The following is an 18,040-nucleotide window of genomic DNA, read 5'->3' as shown; positions in this document are numbered from 1 at the left end:
GAAACTGGGGAATGTAGTAGTTTATCTGGGCATGTTGCCATTCCCATTATTAATATAGGGTTTCTGTTACTAAGAACGGAGGGGAGAATGGATATTGCTCAGGCAGTTAACATTCTCTGCCATGCCAAGACATTGGGAATGGAGGCGATTAAATTAGAATTATGTTTTTTTTCTCCTGTGTCTCAGTTCTTTTGAGAAAGACATAGCAGTTCCTTTTTAGGTGTAGATGTATTTCTCATAAATTGAACACTGCTTTTTTAATATCAGCTAAGAAAAAGCAAGAGAGGCAGACAGAAAATGGATTCGTTAAGTTTACCCACTGAAATTAGTAAAATAGTATCAACCTTTTTCATTCTTCAGGGTTCTACAATTCCCATCAACCAGGCCCGTCCAAATCGCAATCTGACCTTCACCAGGAAGGAGCCACTTGGGTAAGACAAGGAGAGCGCTTCTGAGTGACTTGTGTTAGTTCGAGAGGACTGAGGATGTCTCTTTCTTCCCCGGCAGTGTCTGTGCCATTATCATCCCCTGGAACTACCCGCTGATGATGCTGGCGTGGAAGAGCGCCGCGTGCTTGGCAGCAGGCAACACCTTAGTGCTCAAGCCGGCGCAGGTAAGATGCGCAGAGCAAGGTACAGCATCTCCTCCTCTCCCGTTTACTTAAAACCAGAGACGTACATTTACAAATATTATGTCTTTAAGCAAAAATGGGATCATATATCACAACATCATTTCATATATCATGGGCATCTTTTCATACTAGTAAATATTCATTTTTAATAGCTACCCAGTGTATCCTATGGGGATTCCAAAATTTAGAACTTCCATGACAGTGGAAGGAGGCATAGTGTATGTCAGTGAAATCCATTAAATTTCTACAAACCAATTCAATTCTTGCAAAATGCCACATGCCCAGTAGTGATTTAGAGTAGCTTCGACATATTAAAAAAAAAGTTTTTTGCAGGCATTCAAATTTTCATTATCAAAAATATTGTAAAGTTATGCAAGATGAGGGACAAGCATGCGAAAGAATGTATGTAATTGTGGCAGCTGTGTGGAAATATATACATGTGGAAAATGAGGAAATAATTGAAAAAATAATTCAGATGATAGAGTTCTCAAAAACATCTTTTTAATGCTACAGTAGCTTTTCCAGAAAAGAATATGGTAGCCAACTTAACACCTGGCTGAGCATTTACTCTGAACAGTGCACGGTGGTAGACATTCTGAGGTACCCAAGTTGTGGAGAAAACTTGGTCTCTATTCAAGAAGAGTTTACAGTTTGTTACTTATTAACTATTCTTTTATTTCTTCTTTTAGGATTTAAAAAAAATACAATTTCGTTTGTCATAACTACATAGTCATGTGACCACAGCCATCTTGTTTTCCTCATTAAAAACAATTTCAGTAAAAAAAACAGGTATACCTTCAAAAATTTTTTTAATTCAAAAGATACCAAGAGGTAGATAGTGAAAAGTCTCCCTCTTATTCCCCCAGCCCACCAATTTACCTCCCAGAGGCCACCAATGTTATTGTTATTTATTAGTTTCTTAGGTATTCCAGAAATATTTTCTGTGTATACAAACATATTTTTTAAATTAAATAAATAAATAATTTTTAAAAAATATTTTTTAACCAATTAAAAAACACACAGGAGGAGAAGGGGAAATGGGAAATTGCTAATCAACAAGCATAAAGTTTCAATTATGCAAGATGAGTAAGTTCTAGAAATCTGCTACACATCATTTTGCCTGTAGTTAACTATACTGTATTGTACACTTAACAATTTAAGAGAGTAAATGTCATGTTAAGTGTTCTAACCATAATGCAATACAAAATTAAAATAAAATAAAATAGTAGTATTCTATACATACTACCAAAGGGGGAAAAAATAACTTTTTAAAAAAAAAATTTATTCAGCACTTAGTATGTGCCACATGCTGTGTTAAGCACTTTTTCTTTAATTAAAAAAAATTTTAAAATATGTATGTATGTATGTATGTATTTATTTATTTATGCCGTGCTGGGTCTTAGTTGCGGCATGCGGGATCTTTTAGTTGCGGCATGCGGACTCTTAGTTGCGGCATGCATGCAGGATCTAGTTCCCCAAATACAGATCGAACCCGGGCCCCCTGCATTGGGAGCTCGGAGTCTTACCCACTGGACCACCACAGAAGTCCCCAAAACTTCTTTTTTTAAAACAGTTCCCAGTGTGTAGATAAACAATATTTTATTTAACCAATACCTAATTAATAGATATTGAGATTTTCCCATCTTTTTGCTGTTATAAACTATGTTGCAGTTAATAACCTTTTAGATATGGCATCATGCACATGTGCAATTATCTTTATAGGGTGGTATGTTCCTAATAGCAGAATCACTTAGTTAAAAGATACATGTGTTTGTGTGATAGCTGCTGGCTCATCCTTCCATGGGAATGGAACAGTTCACCAGCATCCTGTATGAGTGCTGTTTCTCCCAAGCAGCAACATTCATTAAACAGCAAGAAGCTAGTAAAGTGAAGAGAGAAGGCAGATAACCTAGCCCAGTGGTGCTCAGTCCTGGCTGCACATTAGAATCGTCTGGAGTTCTCTTTTTTTTTTTTTTTTTTGCGGTACGCGGGCCCCTCACTGTTGTGGCCTCTCCCGTTGTGGAGCACAGGCTACGGATGTGCAGGCTTAGCGGCCATGGCTCACGGGCCCAGCCACTCCGCGGCCTGTGGGATCTTCCCAGACCAGGGCATGAACCCGTGTCCCCTGCATCGGCAGGCGGACTCTCAACCACTGCACCACCAGGGAAGCCCTGGAGTTCTCTTTTAAAAATACTGATATCTGGGCCCCATTGGCAGAGGTTCTAATTTAATTGGTCTGGGTCAGAGGCCAGGCATTGGTATTACTTAAAATCTTCACATTAGTTTCTAAGGTACAGTCAGGGTTGAGAACCACTATATGGCATCCAAAGAGAGTGCTAAGCATTGGAAAACCCTAGTGATTACATAGAATGTTCAAAATTTACAGACATTTATTGAGTGCCCACTGTTTGCCAGGCATATTATCAGTGACAAAGACATAAAATTTCTGTTCCTGTGGAAATTACAGTCTAACTCTATCTGCAATTTAAAACTGATAGTTTAATGATTGATGATAATTTTAATCCTGAGAATGAAAGACCCAAAGTTGCCATTGTTATGTGGGAGATATCTTTTTATTATGATATGAAACCATTGATAGTATTAAGGCCCTGTGCAAATGGCAGGAGGGCTGAATCAGTTGGCTTTCCCCCCTTTACCAGTAAGAAGTACAGATGCCCATGGTCTGAACTGGTCCAGGCCTGTCAGGCTCTAACACCTTTTTTAATCTAATATTTAATAATGACCTACTCATGCCCAGAACACTGCTAAATGCTTTCACATATATCATTTAAGCCTATAATCCTGCCATAATATAAACCTATATTCCAGTTCGTTAGCCAAATGGAAGAAAATCAATAAAATGAAAAGGGATGAGATAAAGATGAAACAATTTGTTTTATTTTATTTATTAATGGCATAAAATCTTTTTATTCTTACTTTAAAAAACTTATCACTAATTTAGGATAGTTTTTTAAAAAGTCTTTCTAATCATCGTGACTTCATACTAAGGCATAATAATATACACTTTGGTCTAGGATTGTCTTTAACTATAGTAGGTATAAATCCACTATTTGAGATATCTTCTTGACAATTTCAAATATTTGGGCATTTGAAATTTCTTGTCAAGTCTAACTAGATTGCCATTTTTTTTAAACCTCACAATGTCATTGTCATGGACCTGTTACTAGAAGAAGGAAAAATGTTAACCCTGCTTTTTTCTTGTTGTTTACTTGTATTTGCTCTATTAGTATTATTTATTATGCAGTTTCTATGTAGATTCTTTTTAAGTCACTTGATCATTTTATGAAGTTTGCTTTAGTTAAAACAACAACATAGTCTATGAACCCATGCAACCTGGCCTGTAAACGTCAACACACGGCAATATTCTGAAAGCACAGGAGCAAGTGAGGAAACCACTGTTTTTCCCTTGGCCTTGTGAGCTCCTATTCTTTCCTAGGATACCACACATACCTCTGTGACCAGTGACCATCTGACCTTCATTCAGACAGAGTGAGAGTACCATTATCCAGCCACATAATAAATGTTAGTTATGTTTGATTTATTTCATATCTTCTTCCGCTAAAATATACAAAATAAAATAGCTCTACTATTTTCTATTCACAGCTCAATTTTTGCCCTATAATTTTTTGAGACCAAGCTAACCAAGTACTAATTTAAGACTTGATCAGCATTGCTTTTTAAGAGTGTAGGGGCTTCCCTGGTGGCGCAGTGGTTGAGAGTCCGCCTGCCGATGCAGGGGACACGGGTTCGTGCCCCGGTCTGGGAGGATCCCACATGCCGCGGAGCGGCTTGGCCCATGAGCCATGGCCATTGAGCCTGCGTGTCCGGAGCCTGTGCTCCGCAACGGGAGAGGCCACAACAGTGAGAGGCCCACATACCGCAAAAAAAAAAAAAAAAAAAAAAAAAGAGTGTAAAAATATGACTTTCATTTTGCTTCTGAGATATGCATTGCTGTAATAGATCTTTAAAATGAGATCCATAACTATACCAATTTTTTTGTAAAAAGAAAGGGAAAATAAGTATGTTTTCATTTGAGCAAAAAGAAACATACGAGGGATAAACCGGAGACTAATGAGATTGATTAACTACAAGACTTGGGGAGGATGCAGCGGAAAGGACTGGGGGTGGGAGGTGGTTGGCCAGGAGAACGACACTTCTCTGAATGTGCTTTTGTATAGTCCTCACTTTTTATTTTATTTATTATTATTATTTTTTTGTGGTACGCGGGCCTCTCACTGTTGTGGCCTCTCCCGTTGTGGAGCACAGGCTCCGGACGCGCAGGCTCAGTGGCCATGGCTCACAGGCCCAGCCGCTCCACGGTATGTGGGATCTTCCCGGACTGGGGCACGAACCCATGTCCCCTGCATCGGCAGGCGGACTCTTAACCACTGCACCACCAGGGAAGCCCTAGTCCTCACTTTTGGAAGCATGTTTCCCATACTCAACAAGACAGCAAATGAACAAATGAAGAAAAGAAACATAATCAACATAGATGAGGCCAAAATCGAATACAAAAAAAATCAGTCAAGCCAAATTTCAAATGAACAACATCACCACGCCGAAGGGAGTGAGGAAGCACTCACCCAAGTAACTTGTGAATGACATTTGCACTCTATGTCCTCAGACTAGAGGCAAAAACACTGAAAATAAGTATTGAAGTTAGTAGGCTTCTTTTTCACAGGGACATGGCTTAATAATTCTCAAATTACTTTCTGTACATTTTAGGATTAAGCAAACAAGTAAATATATTGTGGATATTGGGAGCTATGTTTTTCACTGTTGAAGAGAGTTACAAATATGAACAGAAAGAAGGATAGAATGAGCCCTCAACCCACTGTTAAGAGGTTTTTATGGAAATTTCATTTCATAGATACGATTGATTAAATCATTGGCTGTCGGTGATTGAACTCAAACGTCAGCCCCTCTCCCCTGGTTTGGGGCTGAAAGTTCCAACTCTCTAATCATGGCCTGATCTTTCTGGCCACAAAAACCCATCCTGAAGCTACCTAAGGGGCTCCCAGCTGCCAGCCATCTCATTAGTATATGGAAGGCATTTTTCATTTGAGATTCCAAGGTTTTAGGAACTCTGTGCCAGGACCCAGAGGCAAAGACCAAATATATATTTCCCATTATATCACAGTTTTAAAATACTATTCTGCACTAAAAGAAACCTGGGCCTCTTGAAAAAATGGTTGGAACAGGGAAAATACAAGGTGTGCCTGGAACATCTTGTTGGGCCAAAAAGCAAGGAAATGCTCAAAGAATGATCGGGACATGTCAGAAAGGCAGAGGATCCACACAGGATCCATCAGCCAAAGCTGGAACAATTTGAACCTCAAAAAAAGTAACAGTAGTAAAAGATTATAACCATTTGAATAAAGTAAGAATCCATGAGTTCACACTGATGTTAATTGATTAAATAGAAAGGAAAGCTCTTATAGTGGAAAGCCAACGAATTAATATATGTAGAAGGAATGATGGAATTAGAAAATCACCACTTAGCAACCATCATAATAATTATTGATTCAGGCAGGAATCATCCATGGATACTAAAACTAGTGGAAATTTGAGGAGTAACTGAATATTTAAATAGCCTCAAAGTAGCTCCCTAAAAAATATTTATTAACTACAAAGAGTAAAGTCTCAAAGTAGCTCCCTTTCTTTTTACAGTAACTTACAGTGATAAAACCTGGCAGATCACCCTTACCAAAGGATCAAAGTTAACCTTTCCAACATTGGGACTATTCAATAGCATGTTCCTCTTGATATGATGCACTGAGGAGAATTCAGCATCACTCCTGTGGTGTTCTTGCCAAAAGCGCATAACCTGAATCTAATCACATGGAAACAGCAAATCCAGACAAAAGGACATTGTACAAAATAACTGGTCTGTTTTTATTGAAAACGTCAGTGTAATGAAATATAAAAGAAAACTCAGAATCTCTTTCAGAGGAAGGGAAACAATAGACGTGGTAACTAAATGCAATGCATGATCTTGGATTTTCTTTTTCTATAAAGCACATTATTGGGACCATTGGTGAAAACTGAAAAAAGAGTGTAAATTAGGTATTCTAGCAGTTGTTAATTTCCTGATTTTGGTGATTGTATTGTGGTTATGTAAAAGAATCCTTTGTTTTTAAGAAATGTACACAAAATTATTTAGAGGTAAAGGGACACATCAAATTTTACTTCTTAAGCAGTTCAAAAACATTGGGAGAGAGAAAGAGGATAAAGCAAACGTAGTAAAATGTTAACATTTGAGGAATCTGGGTGATGGATACATAGGAATTGTTTGTACTATTTTTTGCAACTTTGCTGTAAGTCAGAAATTACGTCACAATAAAAGAAAAAATAAAATGAACTCTGGTATGGCCATAGCAGGAAAGCTGGGTGCTGATCTAAAGGACAGGACAGAATCTGAAGTAGATAATTGCTGTCTGCTTCTGCTCAGGTCACGCCCTTGAGTGCTTTGAAGTTTGCAGAGCTCTCTGTTAAAGCAGGCTTTCCAAAGGGGGTAATCAACATCATTCCAGGCTCAGGTAAGCCAACAAGGACCCACTTTGCTGTAACTAATGAATGGTTCAAGGGTAGCTGAGTTTTCCCACTGGTGTTTTGTCCTGACTTATAACTATATTAAAACTAAATACAGTTTACCAAACAGTTAAGTATAAACATACTTACCATGTGCTAAAATCTGAAAGTGGAAATACAGTGGCAGATGAGTAGGGTGGGAGGGGTGGAAATTGTACAACATTGTAAAACCACCCTACGGTGGCCCATTTCAATTTTTTTTTTTTTTTTTTTTTTTTTTGCGGTACGGTGGCCTCTCACTGTTGTGGCCTCTCCCGTTGCGGAGCACAGGCTCCGGACGCACAGGCTCAGCGGCCATGGCTCACGGGCCCAGCCGCTCCGCGGCATGTGGGATCCTCCCAGACCGGGGCACGAACCCGTGTCCCCTGCATCGGAAAGCAGACTCGCAACCACTGCGCCACCAGGGAAGCCCCCATTTCAATTTTTAAAAATTGCTTTGGAAGATTAAAAAATCAAGGCATACCCATCTTTGGGGTACTGACAATTGCATGGAGGATATTATTCAGATTTTTGTCACTTTGTTATTAGTATAGAAAATGTAAAACTGAGATTTAAATGAGAGCTTAGAAATCTACTTCAATGAATTCAAAGCCACCTTTACCATAAGAACTCGATAATGTTTTAATCTGTGTTTTATTCCATAATTCCACAGGAGGCATAGCAGGACAGCGCCTTTCTGAACATCCTGATATCCGCAAACTTGGTTTCACTGGTTCCACTCTGATTGGCAAACAGATCATGAAGAGGTATTGGTTTTAGTGCGTTGATTTGCTAAAAATCCTGTAAAACCAGGTCTTTGGCTTTGTTTTTGCTTTTTTAAATAAGGTGCTTTTGGAGGGAGAAAAATAACATCGAATTTAGAAGAGAAATCTTACCACAGCAGGGTATTGAAATGTTTGAATACAATAAAATACTTTCCAAAGTGTAAAGCCCAGAGTCACCAAAACCAGAGTTGTACTGAAAGCTCTGATAGCTTTAACAATCCTTAAGCACAAAACATTTTCGGTACTAAAGCTGTAGCCCAAATTGGTTTTGGAGCATAAATAAGAAATTGAAAAGACATATAAAAGACAAATCAAATCTGGATTATTTATAAAATTAATTCCTAAAAAGCAGTAACATTAGTTCAAAAAAATGCAAACCATCTAAATGTCCAAAATAAGGCAGTGGTTAAAGTTTGTTAACATAATGGAATACTGTGCAGTCACGTAGAATTTTTAATAACATTGGAGTGTTAAACGGTAAATGGAAAGAAAAATAAGGTATAAAATTGTATATATTGGGTAATCCTAACTATATTAAATAAGACAAAGGCTGTGCTTGGATACAGACCAGAAATAAGTATATCAAAATGGTAAAAAAAAAAAAAAAAAAAAAAGTTGCTACTGAGCCATGGAGTGGAATTCTGTGATTTTTTTCCTTCTTTCTGAATTTTTAAGAGTATTTTTAAAACACTTTAAATAACAATACTTTTGCAAACAGGGATAAATAAACAGTATACTTCTGAAAATTGATTTTTTTTCCCCCGATGTGCCAGTAATCTGGTTAAAGGTTAAATTCTTTGCCAGGCCTTTATGTAACCAAAATTCTTACACCTAAAGAATCTGAATTTACCTATGATAATCTCTAATCATTTGACCACAGAATTTAAAAAGAAGCCAGTTTTTATTACAGAAGATTTCTAATACTCACAAAGCTTACAGAATAGTGTAATGAACTCCTGTGTGCTCATCACCCAGCTTCAACTGTTATCACCATTCTACCATTCATGTTTTGTCTTTGAATAAGTTTCTTAATATTTCTGAGGCTCATTATATTTCCCATGCTAAGTAGTAATTTATGGTTGAGGAAACAGAGAAACTGATAGACAAACTAAATGCTCATATTCCCTTTATTTTTCTCTAGCTGTGCTGTGAGCAACTTGAAGAAAGTTTCCCTTGAACTTGGTGGCAAATCCCCACTTATAATATTCAGTGACTGTGAACTTGACAAGGCCGTACGAATGGTAAGAGTAGGTCAAGTCCACCTAACTAGGTGCCCACTTCTGAAACACATTCTACCTCCTTCTCATCAGGAACCTTAGAATGACTCTTGGTTGGGGTTTTTTTTGTTGTTGTTTTTTTTACTTAATTAGTTAATTGATTTTATTTTTGGCTGTGATGAGTCTTCGTTGCTGCACATGGGCTTTCTCTAGTTGCGGTGAGCGCTACTTTTGTTGTGGTGCAAGGGCTTCTCATTGTGGTGGCTTCTCTTGTCATGGAGCACAGGCTCTAGGTGTGTGGGCTTCAGTAGTTGTGGTGTGCAGTAGTGGCTCGCAGGCTCTAGAGCACAGGCTCAGGAGTTGTGGTGCACGGGCCTAGTTGCTCCACGGCATGTGGGATCTTCCCGGACCAGGGCTCGAACCCATGTCCCCAGCACTGGCAGGCAGATTCTCAACCACTGCGCCACCAGGGAAGCCCAACGCTTGGTTCTATCTAATCAGAAACAGAAACCATTCTCTTTATGTTTAGATTTGGGACTGCTCAAGGCACTTAATTTAAAAAAATAATGTCATTATAATTAAACATGTTTTTGAAACTTGGAGGCCAGGTTTTTAAAACTGATGCAGAGATTTATAAACATTCATGATTTATTTAAACTGATGTAGAGATTTTTAAAAGCAAAATTTGTTATAGAAATATTACATTTAAATGTATAGAATAATCTAAATTTTCTTGTAACACAAAATCTGTTTTTATCACTAAGTCCTTCATGTTATGTACATTTTTAAAAAAGTACTCATGGACCAAAAGGGGGAAAGGAGAAGCAAAATTCCTAAAAATATCAAAACCAAGAATCTCCAAGCAACACTAACTTGGCCAAGGGCTTGTGTTTTTCTCTGTCTTCTCTGTGTTGTCTGCTGTCTTCCAATAACATCTAATTCTCAGTGTGTGCAATTTTATGACAATCTTGACTTCCCAAGCAATAACAGTATTTTCTCTTTTGCTGCCAAAGGGCATGGGAGCAGTGTTTTTCAACAAAGGAGAGAACTGTATTGCAGCTGGTCGGTTGTTTGTGGAAGAATCCATCCATGATGAATTTGTGACAAGAGTGGTAAGCATCTTCAAATTTGCTGTGTGATTTGTATAGAAATTGCCTTTACTTTAAAAGTACTTCTGGGATTATTAATGAACTTAGATGTGATGATAGTGCTATGGTTATATTTTTTAAGAAGAACACAATCCTTATCTTTTAGAAGTACTTTCTGACATATTTACAGATTAGATTATGATATCTGGACTTTGCTTCAAAATAATCCAAAAGCGAAGGAAGTAAGTGGGGGAATAAATTGGTCATGAGTTGGCAGTTGTGGAAGCTGACTGATGGGTATGTGGAGTTTCATTATATTATTTACCTACTTTTATACGTTTATAATTTTTCTTTTTTAAAACAAATTATTTATTTATTTATTTTTGGCTGCGTTGGATCTTTGTTGCTACGCATGGGCTTTCTGTAGTTGCAGTGAGCGGGGGCTACTCTTTGTCGCGGCGCGCGAGCTTCTCACTGCGGTGGCTTCTCTTGTTGCAGAGCACAGGCTCTAGAGTGAAGGCTCAGCAGTTGCAGTGCATGGGCTCAGTTGCTCCACGGCATGTGGGATCTTCCTGGACCAGGGCTCGAACCTGTGTCCCCTGCATTGGCAGGAGGATTCTTAACCACTGAACCACCAGGGAAGTCCCTATAATTTTTCATAGTAAAAAGTTATAGGTCTATATTAGAAAACCTGATAAAGTATACTTAAGAGCTATTACTACCTATACCTTGCTCTGCATTATAGTATATTAGATCCTTGATATTTGTAGAAGATATACTCCTAGATTATTATAAATCCCTAAATTGACTATGAGAGATATACCACTAGATGCTTACAAATCCTGAATTTACAGTTAAATGATAGCATATAATTTCCTCCACTAAGATAGATAGACAGATATATACATACATACATACATACATACCCCCGTAGTTGGTCATGATTCCATAAATATGAGACAAAACGTCATTCATAGAACTATTAAGATGAATTCTGTGGCTAAAATGAACTCTAAACATACTACACAGGGACTTCCACGGTGGCGCAGTGGTTAAGAATCTGCCTACCAGTGTAGGGGACACGGGTTCGAGCCCTTGTCCAGGAAGATCCCACATGCTGGGGAATAGCTAAGCCCATGCACCACAACTACTGAGCCTACGCTCTAGAGCCTGTGAGCCACAACTACTGAGCCCGCGTGCCACAACTACCGAAGCCTGCATGCCTAGAGCCCGTGCTCCGCAACAAGAGAAGCCACCGCAATAGAAGCCTGCGCACCACAGCAAAGAGTAGCCCCCGCTCACCGCAACTAGAGAAAGCCCATGCACAGCAACGAAGACCCAACGCAGCCAAAATAAAATTAATTAATTAATAAAAGAAATACTACACTCTATCATTATTATGGTAATAGTAATCACGAATTTGTTTCTGTTTAAAAAACCAGCACCCAGCCTTTTTTCCTTCAGAGCCAATTCCCCCATCCCACCCCCCAAGAAGCAAAGGCATGTTTCCTCATGAGAGTGGAAAACAAGGAAGTCATATGGAGAGGCAGATGGAGGGCAGTGGCTGCCTCATGAACATCCCCATAATTCAGTTTTGTGCCTGAGTAAAATGCAAGGTACAGCACTACACGTCATGGGCTTTCACAACAACCTGTTGAAATTTAAAATGCTGAGACCAGAAATGTCAAGGATTTGCTGTATCAGTCCATCAACAAACATGTTTTGCACACATATGAACAGTATTCATTTCTTCATTCAGCAGGTATTTCTTGAGCACTTACTGAGGGGTTACTGCCAGACCTAAACTCAAATTCATGGCCCTGTGGGGTGATGGTAACTCCCTTTCTTTCTCCTTAGTAGAATTGGACTTAACATCAGGAAACGCAGAAATAGATTAAGATAACCAAGGAGCACATGTCAGTGATGAACATTCTTCGATAAAGATGGCTTTTCATTGGAATATTCTAGTATATCCTCTGGTGTGGCTGTACTGTGAGAATTTCACAAGGGCAGTCTGCCACATTTGGGGAAAGGAAAAAGACAGCAATGTGGCCATTTTAGAAATTATTTTGCCATGAAGAGTGTAGGTATGCTGTATTAACAAAAATTCCAAAACATCAGGTTTGCTATTTTAACGAATTAACATTCGGGATAATTTTAAAACTCAGCGGTTACAAGCTTGGGCTTTCAGGGCAAGAAAACTCTACAGTATTTTGTGGCTGTGTGCCCTTGGGCGAGTCACTTAGCCTTTCTGATCCTCGGTTTCCTCATATAAGATGGAAATAATAAATATCTACCTCCAGTGCCACTGAAGACTAAATGAGGACACATCTTTGAACAGCTTAGTACAACACCCATCACACAGTAGAAACTCGGTCAAGGGTATCCATTCTTATTACTAACAGTCAATTGTGTTTTGTGAACTGGGTGACATACAGGTGGAAGAAATTAAAAAGATGAAAATTGGTGATCCACTTGACAGATCTACTGATCACGGGCCCCAAAATCATAAGGCCCATCTGGAAAAGCTCTTGCAGTACTGTGAAGCTGGAGTGAAAGAGGGGGCCACCTTGGTGTACGGAGGAAGACAAGTCCAAAGGCCAGGTAAGACCACCTCCATAGGAGGTATACTGGGGGCCTGGCTTCTTATGTTGGAATAAATGGTAACAGTTTTTGTTGCAGCACCATCTTGCCTCAAAAGTAGTGTCATTTACGTTATAAGAAGAATTACTTTCTAGATCTTGCTTGGCCACTTATAAGCTGTGACACCTTCAACAACAGTTCTTCTGAGCCTCAGTTGTAAAATGTGATGAAATGTGCATATCCTGCTTTACGAGGCCATTAAAATCAAATAAAATGGATGTGACAGGCCCTTAGCTGCGTAAGTAAACAAGTGTAATGGATACGGTATTATTCAGGCACTGGTGATTTTCATTCCTGGCAATGTGAGATTTAATCTTAGCCAGCTTAGCCTGGGAAGGATTCATTTCTGTTGTCTAACGTAGTACTTGTTACAGAAGTATGTGAATGGCTCAATGTCATGATACCCAAAAGGAGAGAAAAACAGACAAACAACAACTGGAAAACCTCATGTTTTACTGTTGTAGGTAAATTGAGCACCAGCAGGACAACTGGTTATGATGTGCGCCCTATGGGATCCAGTGTGTAACACAGCATCGCCTATGAAGTATTCTTGCCAAAAATGTTTAACCATGAACCTAATCATGCCTTTAGGTCATATTTTCCATTTAAAGAAATACAGGGGATAGAGGAACAAATTAAATATCATCCCAAGGAAGCAATGACAAATCTGAAATGCATAAAATATTCTGCAGGACAACTGAACCAGTCTGTTTAACAAGTCAGTGGCATGAAAAATAAGGGGCAGGGTAAAGGGGAGAAATATTCTAGAGTTAATGGACCTTAAGCTATCTAACAACCAAATGCAGTGTGGAACTTATTTGAATTCTGAACCAAACAAGTCAACTATAAAAATATATTTTCCAGAAATCAGAAATTGAATACAAGTATCGAATCATTATGGTGTACACCTGAAACTAATATATGTCATTGCATCTCAATTAAAAAATTGGAACTTAGGGCTTCCCTGGTGGCGCAGTGGTTGAGAGTCCGCCTGCCGATGCAGGGGACACGTGTTCGTGCCCCGGTCCGGGAGGATCCCACATGCCGTGGAGCGGCTGGGCCCGTGAGCCATGGCCGCTGAGCCTGCGCGTCCGGAGCCTGTGCTCCTCAACGGGAGAGGCCACAACAGTGAGAGGCCCACGTACCGCAAAAAAAAATTGGAACTTAAAAAAAAGAATTGAAATATAAACTATGAATAAGGAATTGGCGTTAATTTTGTTAGGTGTGATAATGTATTGTGGTGTGTAATAAAATGTCCTTGTTTTTTACAGGTTTGTACCGAAATACTTGTGGAGTATAAATTGTAATCTCTGGAATTTGCTTTAAACTATTTCAGCAAGAAAAAAAAGAATCAAATATGGCAAAATATGCATAAAGATTTATTTTACTATTCATTATACTATTTTCTCTACTTTTACATATGTTTGAAAGTTTTGTAATATAATAATAAATAATATAATAACCTAGGAATGCTAACACCAAATAAGAAAATGAAAGTCTTCTTGGTTTTACTGACCCATAACGGAAGAAAAAAATTTATAATGTAATTAAACAAGAGAACTACTAATTGAAAATTACCCTTTAATTGATGTTATTTTCTTCTGTTTTTCAAATAGGCTTTTTTATGGAACCTACTGTCTTCACAGATGTGGAAGACCACATGTATCTTGCCAAAGAGGAATCCTTCGGGCCTATTATGGTCATTTCTAAATTCCAAAATGGGTATGTTCCTCAGGCATAATTTGACCGGATTGCCTAGATGCTTTTTTCTGTCATTGTGCTATGTACAGAGCATAAAATCAATGAACATATAATTTTCTACCATAAGAATAATTGTCTTAATAATTAGAAGAGAATGCTAACCAATGTAGATTATATTTTTGCTCCTTAGCTTAAATTAATGGCTGACATTATGGGATGTTCGCTAAGTTTTAGTTTTTGTACAGTCAGCATTTGAAATGTCTCTGGAATAAGGTCAGTAACTGAGAATAACAGAACTGGGTTTCGCATTTACATTTCTAGGGAAGGCAGCATCTATGAAATCTGATTTTCCCAAAGACTGTTTTCTCCATAGGGGATCATGCCCCCAAAAGCCTAATACTCAACTCTTTGTAGAAATGTCCACAATCACCATATAATCAACCGTGAATGATATACTGGTTCATTATGGTGCCTGAAACTTTGATATGCTCAGTGTTTAGCATATCAAAGAGGGCCGTATAGTAACTGAGCTCATATCAGAATCTTTAACACAATAGACTCTCATGGTATACTGCACACAATTCTTCAGAATTCTGGCTTTAGTTTTCCTTTAACCAAAGAGAAAACAGAATACAGAGTTCAGAAGGACTTCTTGGTCTTGGACAGACATACTGTGAGACCTTTGGGGACACTAAGCTATAGTGAGTAACCTTTTGACATACTGATCCAAGGATGCCCTGTTACCCTCTTTTCCTTATTATAAGTTCCCCCATAGGATGGTCCTTGTGTTAAATATGCAGATATTAGAAGCCAGTTTTAGGGGATGTAAGCCTAGATAAGTCACGGTTCCTGTCCTCAAGGAGGTCACCATCTAATAGGGGAGACAGACAAGGAGATGGGCAATTAACCCCAGAGGGCCTAGGTGGGAGGTGCAGTGGGTAGAGTCTGCCCTGACCACCTCTGTGGGCTTGGGCCACTTAATTCCTCTATTAAGTTTCTCTATTTGTGCAGTTTATCTATTTGTGAAGTTGGGTTATTAATAGGATCTACCTTTTTGGGTCATTCTAAGTGTTAAATAAGTCAAGTGTTTGCTGTTGGTGACATTGCAGTCATTACACTCATTATTATTCTAAAAGTGGGCAAGGTGTGCTGTGAAGCTATGTCGTCTCAGTAGTCCTCAATGGGCAATGGCATACAGCCATCTTTCAGCCTTAGTCCAGGCTATAAATATTCACAGTGCAATCAGGTGCAATGCATCAAGTGTGAGAGTTTTAGCAGAGCCTCAGGCCTCTCCAAGTTAGATTCCACATTTCTCATGAGAGTTGAAGATTGTGTATAGTCAAGATTACCTTTGAAAATCCCTTGGGAAGACACGACATTGAAGCCTATGCTGTCTCTCAAAGAATTCAGCACAACTAATTCTTGCTCCAGTTTTGAACAGAAATCATGTTTCTTTGCCAGAGCCCCAGATAAAATCTTGGCTTACATTTGCTGGCCATGTTGTAGAAAATTCATGCATTTTTTTAACATTAGTATGACACTCATAAAGATGAGATACTCACACTATGGCAGGCATGTTGGAACTGGACCCAACTGAGAGAAGAGCAGGTTCACATCTGCACTTACCTGGTGTGTACACATACTGAGTCAAAAGGCAGGGAAGGGCTTCTCTGGTGGTGCAGTGGTTGAGAGTCCGCCTGCCAATGCAGGGGACACGGGTTCGTGCCCCGGTCCGGGAAGATCCCACATGCCGTGGAACGGCTAGGCCCGTGAGCCATGGCCGCTGAGCCTGTGCGTCCGGAGCCTGTGTCCACAATGGGAGAGGCCACAACAGTGAGAGGCCCACGTACAGCAAAAAAAAAAGAAGGCAGGGAAGTCACCAGACCCATTTAAGGGATGATTTTACTACCCTTTTATTGGATTGGCATATTAATTGCGTTCACTCTCACTTGATGGTGCAACACCCTAGTATACAGAAAAGTAAAATGTTATCCCTGCCCTCGAGGAGGTTCCAGTCTAGTTGGAGGGTGAACACCAAATACACGAAAAGGTAAACCAAAATACTGAATTGTAGGAATATGTGCTACCCTGTTATAGCTAACTTTCATTGAGCATTTCCTGTGTTCCAGACACTATTAGCTCATTTAATCCTCATGACAAGAAGACAGGTGCTATTATTATTATTTCCATTTTTTCACAAGAATAAACAAAAGCAGGGGAGATGAAATGATTCACCCAAGGTCACCCAGGCAGTCTGGCTGTGGAGCCTCCTCACCGGGCCACTACACTACACTGCCTACACAGTGGCACTGGTGGGATCTGGGAAGGCTTCAGGGTGAGGCATCGCGTGAATGAGCCTTGAAATGTGCATGTAAAATCTGGATAGATGGGGGGACACTGTGGGTGCTCTGAGAATATGTCTGTAAATGGAGCTCAAGGGAGAGGAAAACAAATGGGGTAGTCATGAAGAATAAGCCATGAAGAAGACTGAAAAGATGACTTCAGATTTTAAAAGGTGTTTCATGATATATGTGAAAAATATAATACTAGAGTTGTAATATTTCATTGGGAGTTTCTTTTGGTGTAAGCCTGGAATATTTCATTTATAAAAATGTAAGCACATTGGCAGTAATGTTTTCCTGTTTCTAGCACAGAGGGGAAAAACATTAGAACAGAAAATGAAAGTGTTTTGCTTTTGCATTTAATGAGGTTTTATGTCTTCCTAAAAACATCTTGCAGGGACATCGATGGAGTGTTGCAGCGAGCAAACAATACAGAGTACGGCTTGGCCTCGGGGGTTTTTACGAGAGACATAAATAAAGCTATGTATGTGAGTGAAAAGCTAGAGGCAGGAACTGTTTTTATTAACACCTACAACAAGACGGATGTGGCAGCCCCGTTTGGTGGAGTTAAGCAGTCTGGCTTTGGAAAAGACTTAGGTATGAATATGCCTTACCTTTCTACTGCACATCACAGAATAGTCCGCTTCATGCAACACTCTTGTATTGCTTTAAAGGGCATTTCCTACATGGCAGTTGGATCTGGGCTTTCAAGGGTACTGATTTTTTTCAAAGTTAAACATTTTTATTGAACATAACGTAAATATAGGAAAGTACTCAAATTGTGTGGAAAAGTGTTTCCTTTTAAAAAAGAAGATTCATGTTGAAAAGAAAACCCTGACAATATCTTTTAGCTAAAATATGTTAGGTTTTTTTTTTTTAACCTGACATTCAGCATGAACTTGGTTTAGATGTCATGGGACCAAGTGGAACCAAGAAAGGAAAATGGGTAGAAGGCAATAACCAGCTAGCCCCAAGAATAAATCCTGTCCCTGAGCCACCTGGCAGTCTTTCAGAGACAACACTGAAACTGGCAGAGTATTCT

At 39.1% G+C, this 18,040-nt stretch overlaps 1 protein-coding gene across 1 annotated transcript in view; it reads left to right on the top strand.

Annotated features, from left to right (window-relative positions):
- The window catches only part of ALDH1L2 (aldehyde dehydrogenase 1 family member L2), a gene marked incomplete at its 5' end in the record, with an annotated part of 52,991 nt that overhangs the window by 33,041 nt on the left and 1,910 nt on the right, over nucleotides 1–18,040 (top strand). Inside the window, 9 exons of the mRNA XM_079715474.1 lie at nucleotides 361–431; nucleotides 508–613; nucleotides 7,104–7,191; nucleotides 7,896–7,989; nucleotides 9,149–9,248; nucleotides 10,238–10,336; nucleotides 12,751–12,916; nucleotides 14,572–14,677; nucleotides 17,396–17,595. Of these exons, the coding sequence (XP_079571600.1) occupies nucleotides 361–431; nucleotides 508–613; nucleotides 7,104–7,191; nucleotides 7,896–7,989; nucleotides 9,149–9,248; nucleotides 10,238–10,336; nucleotides 12,751–12,916; nucleotides 14,572–14,677; nucleotides 17,396–17,595 (1,030 nt within the window). The remainder of the gene's footprint in view (nucleotides 1–360; nucleotides 432–507; nucleotides 614–7,103; nucleotides 7,192–7,895; nucleotides 7,990–9,148; nucleotides 9,249–10,237; nucleotides 10,337–12,750; nucleotides 12,917–14,571; nucleotides 14,678–17,395; nucleotides 17,596–18,040) is intronic.

Source organism: Hyperoodon ampullatus (genome assembly GCF_949752795.1).
Source record: "Hyperoodon ampullatus genome assembly, chromosome: 11".
Taxonomy (NCBI): domain Eukaryota; kingdom Metazoa; phylum Chordata; class Mammalia; order Artiodactyla; family Ziphiidae; genus Hyperoodon; species Hyperoodon ampullatus.
This window is presented reverse-complemented; position numbering and strand designations above follow the sequence as displayed.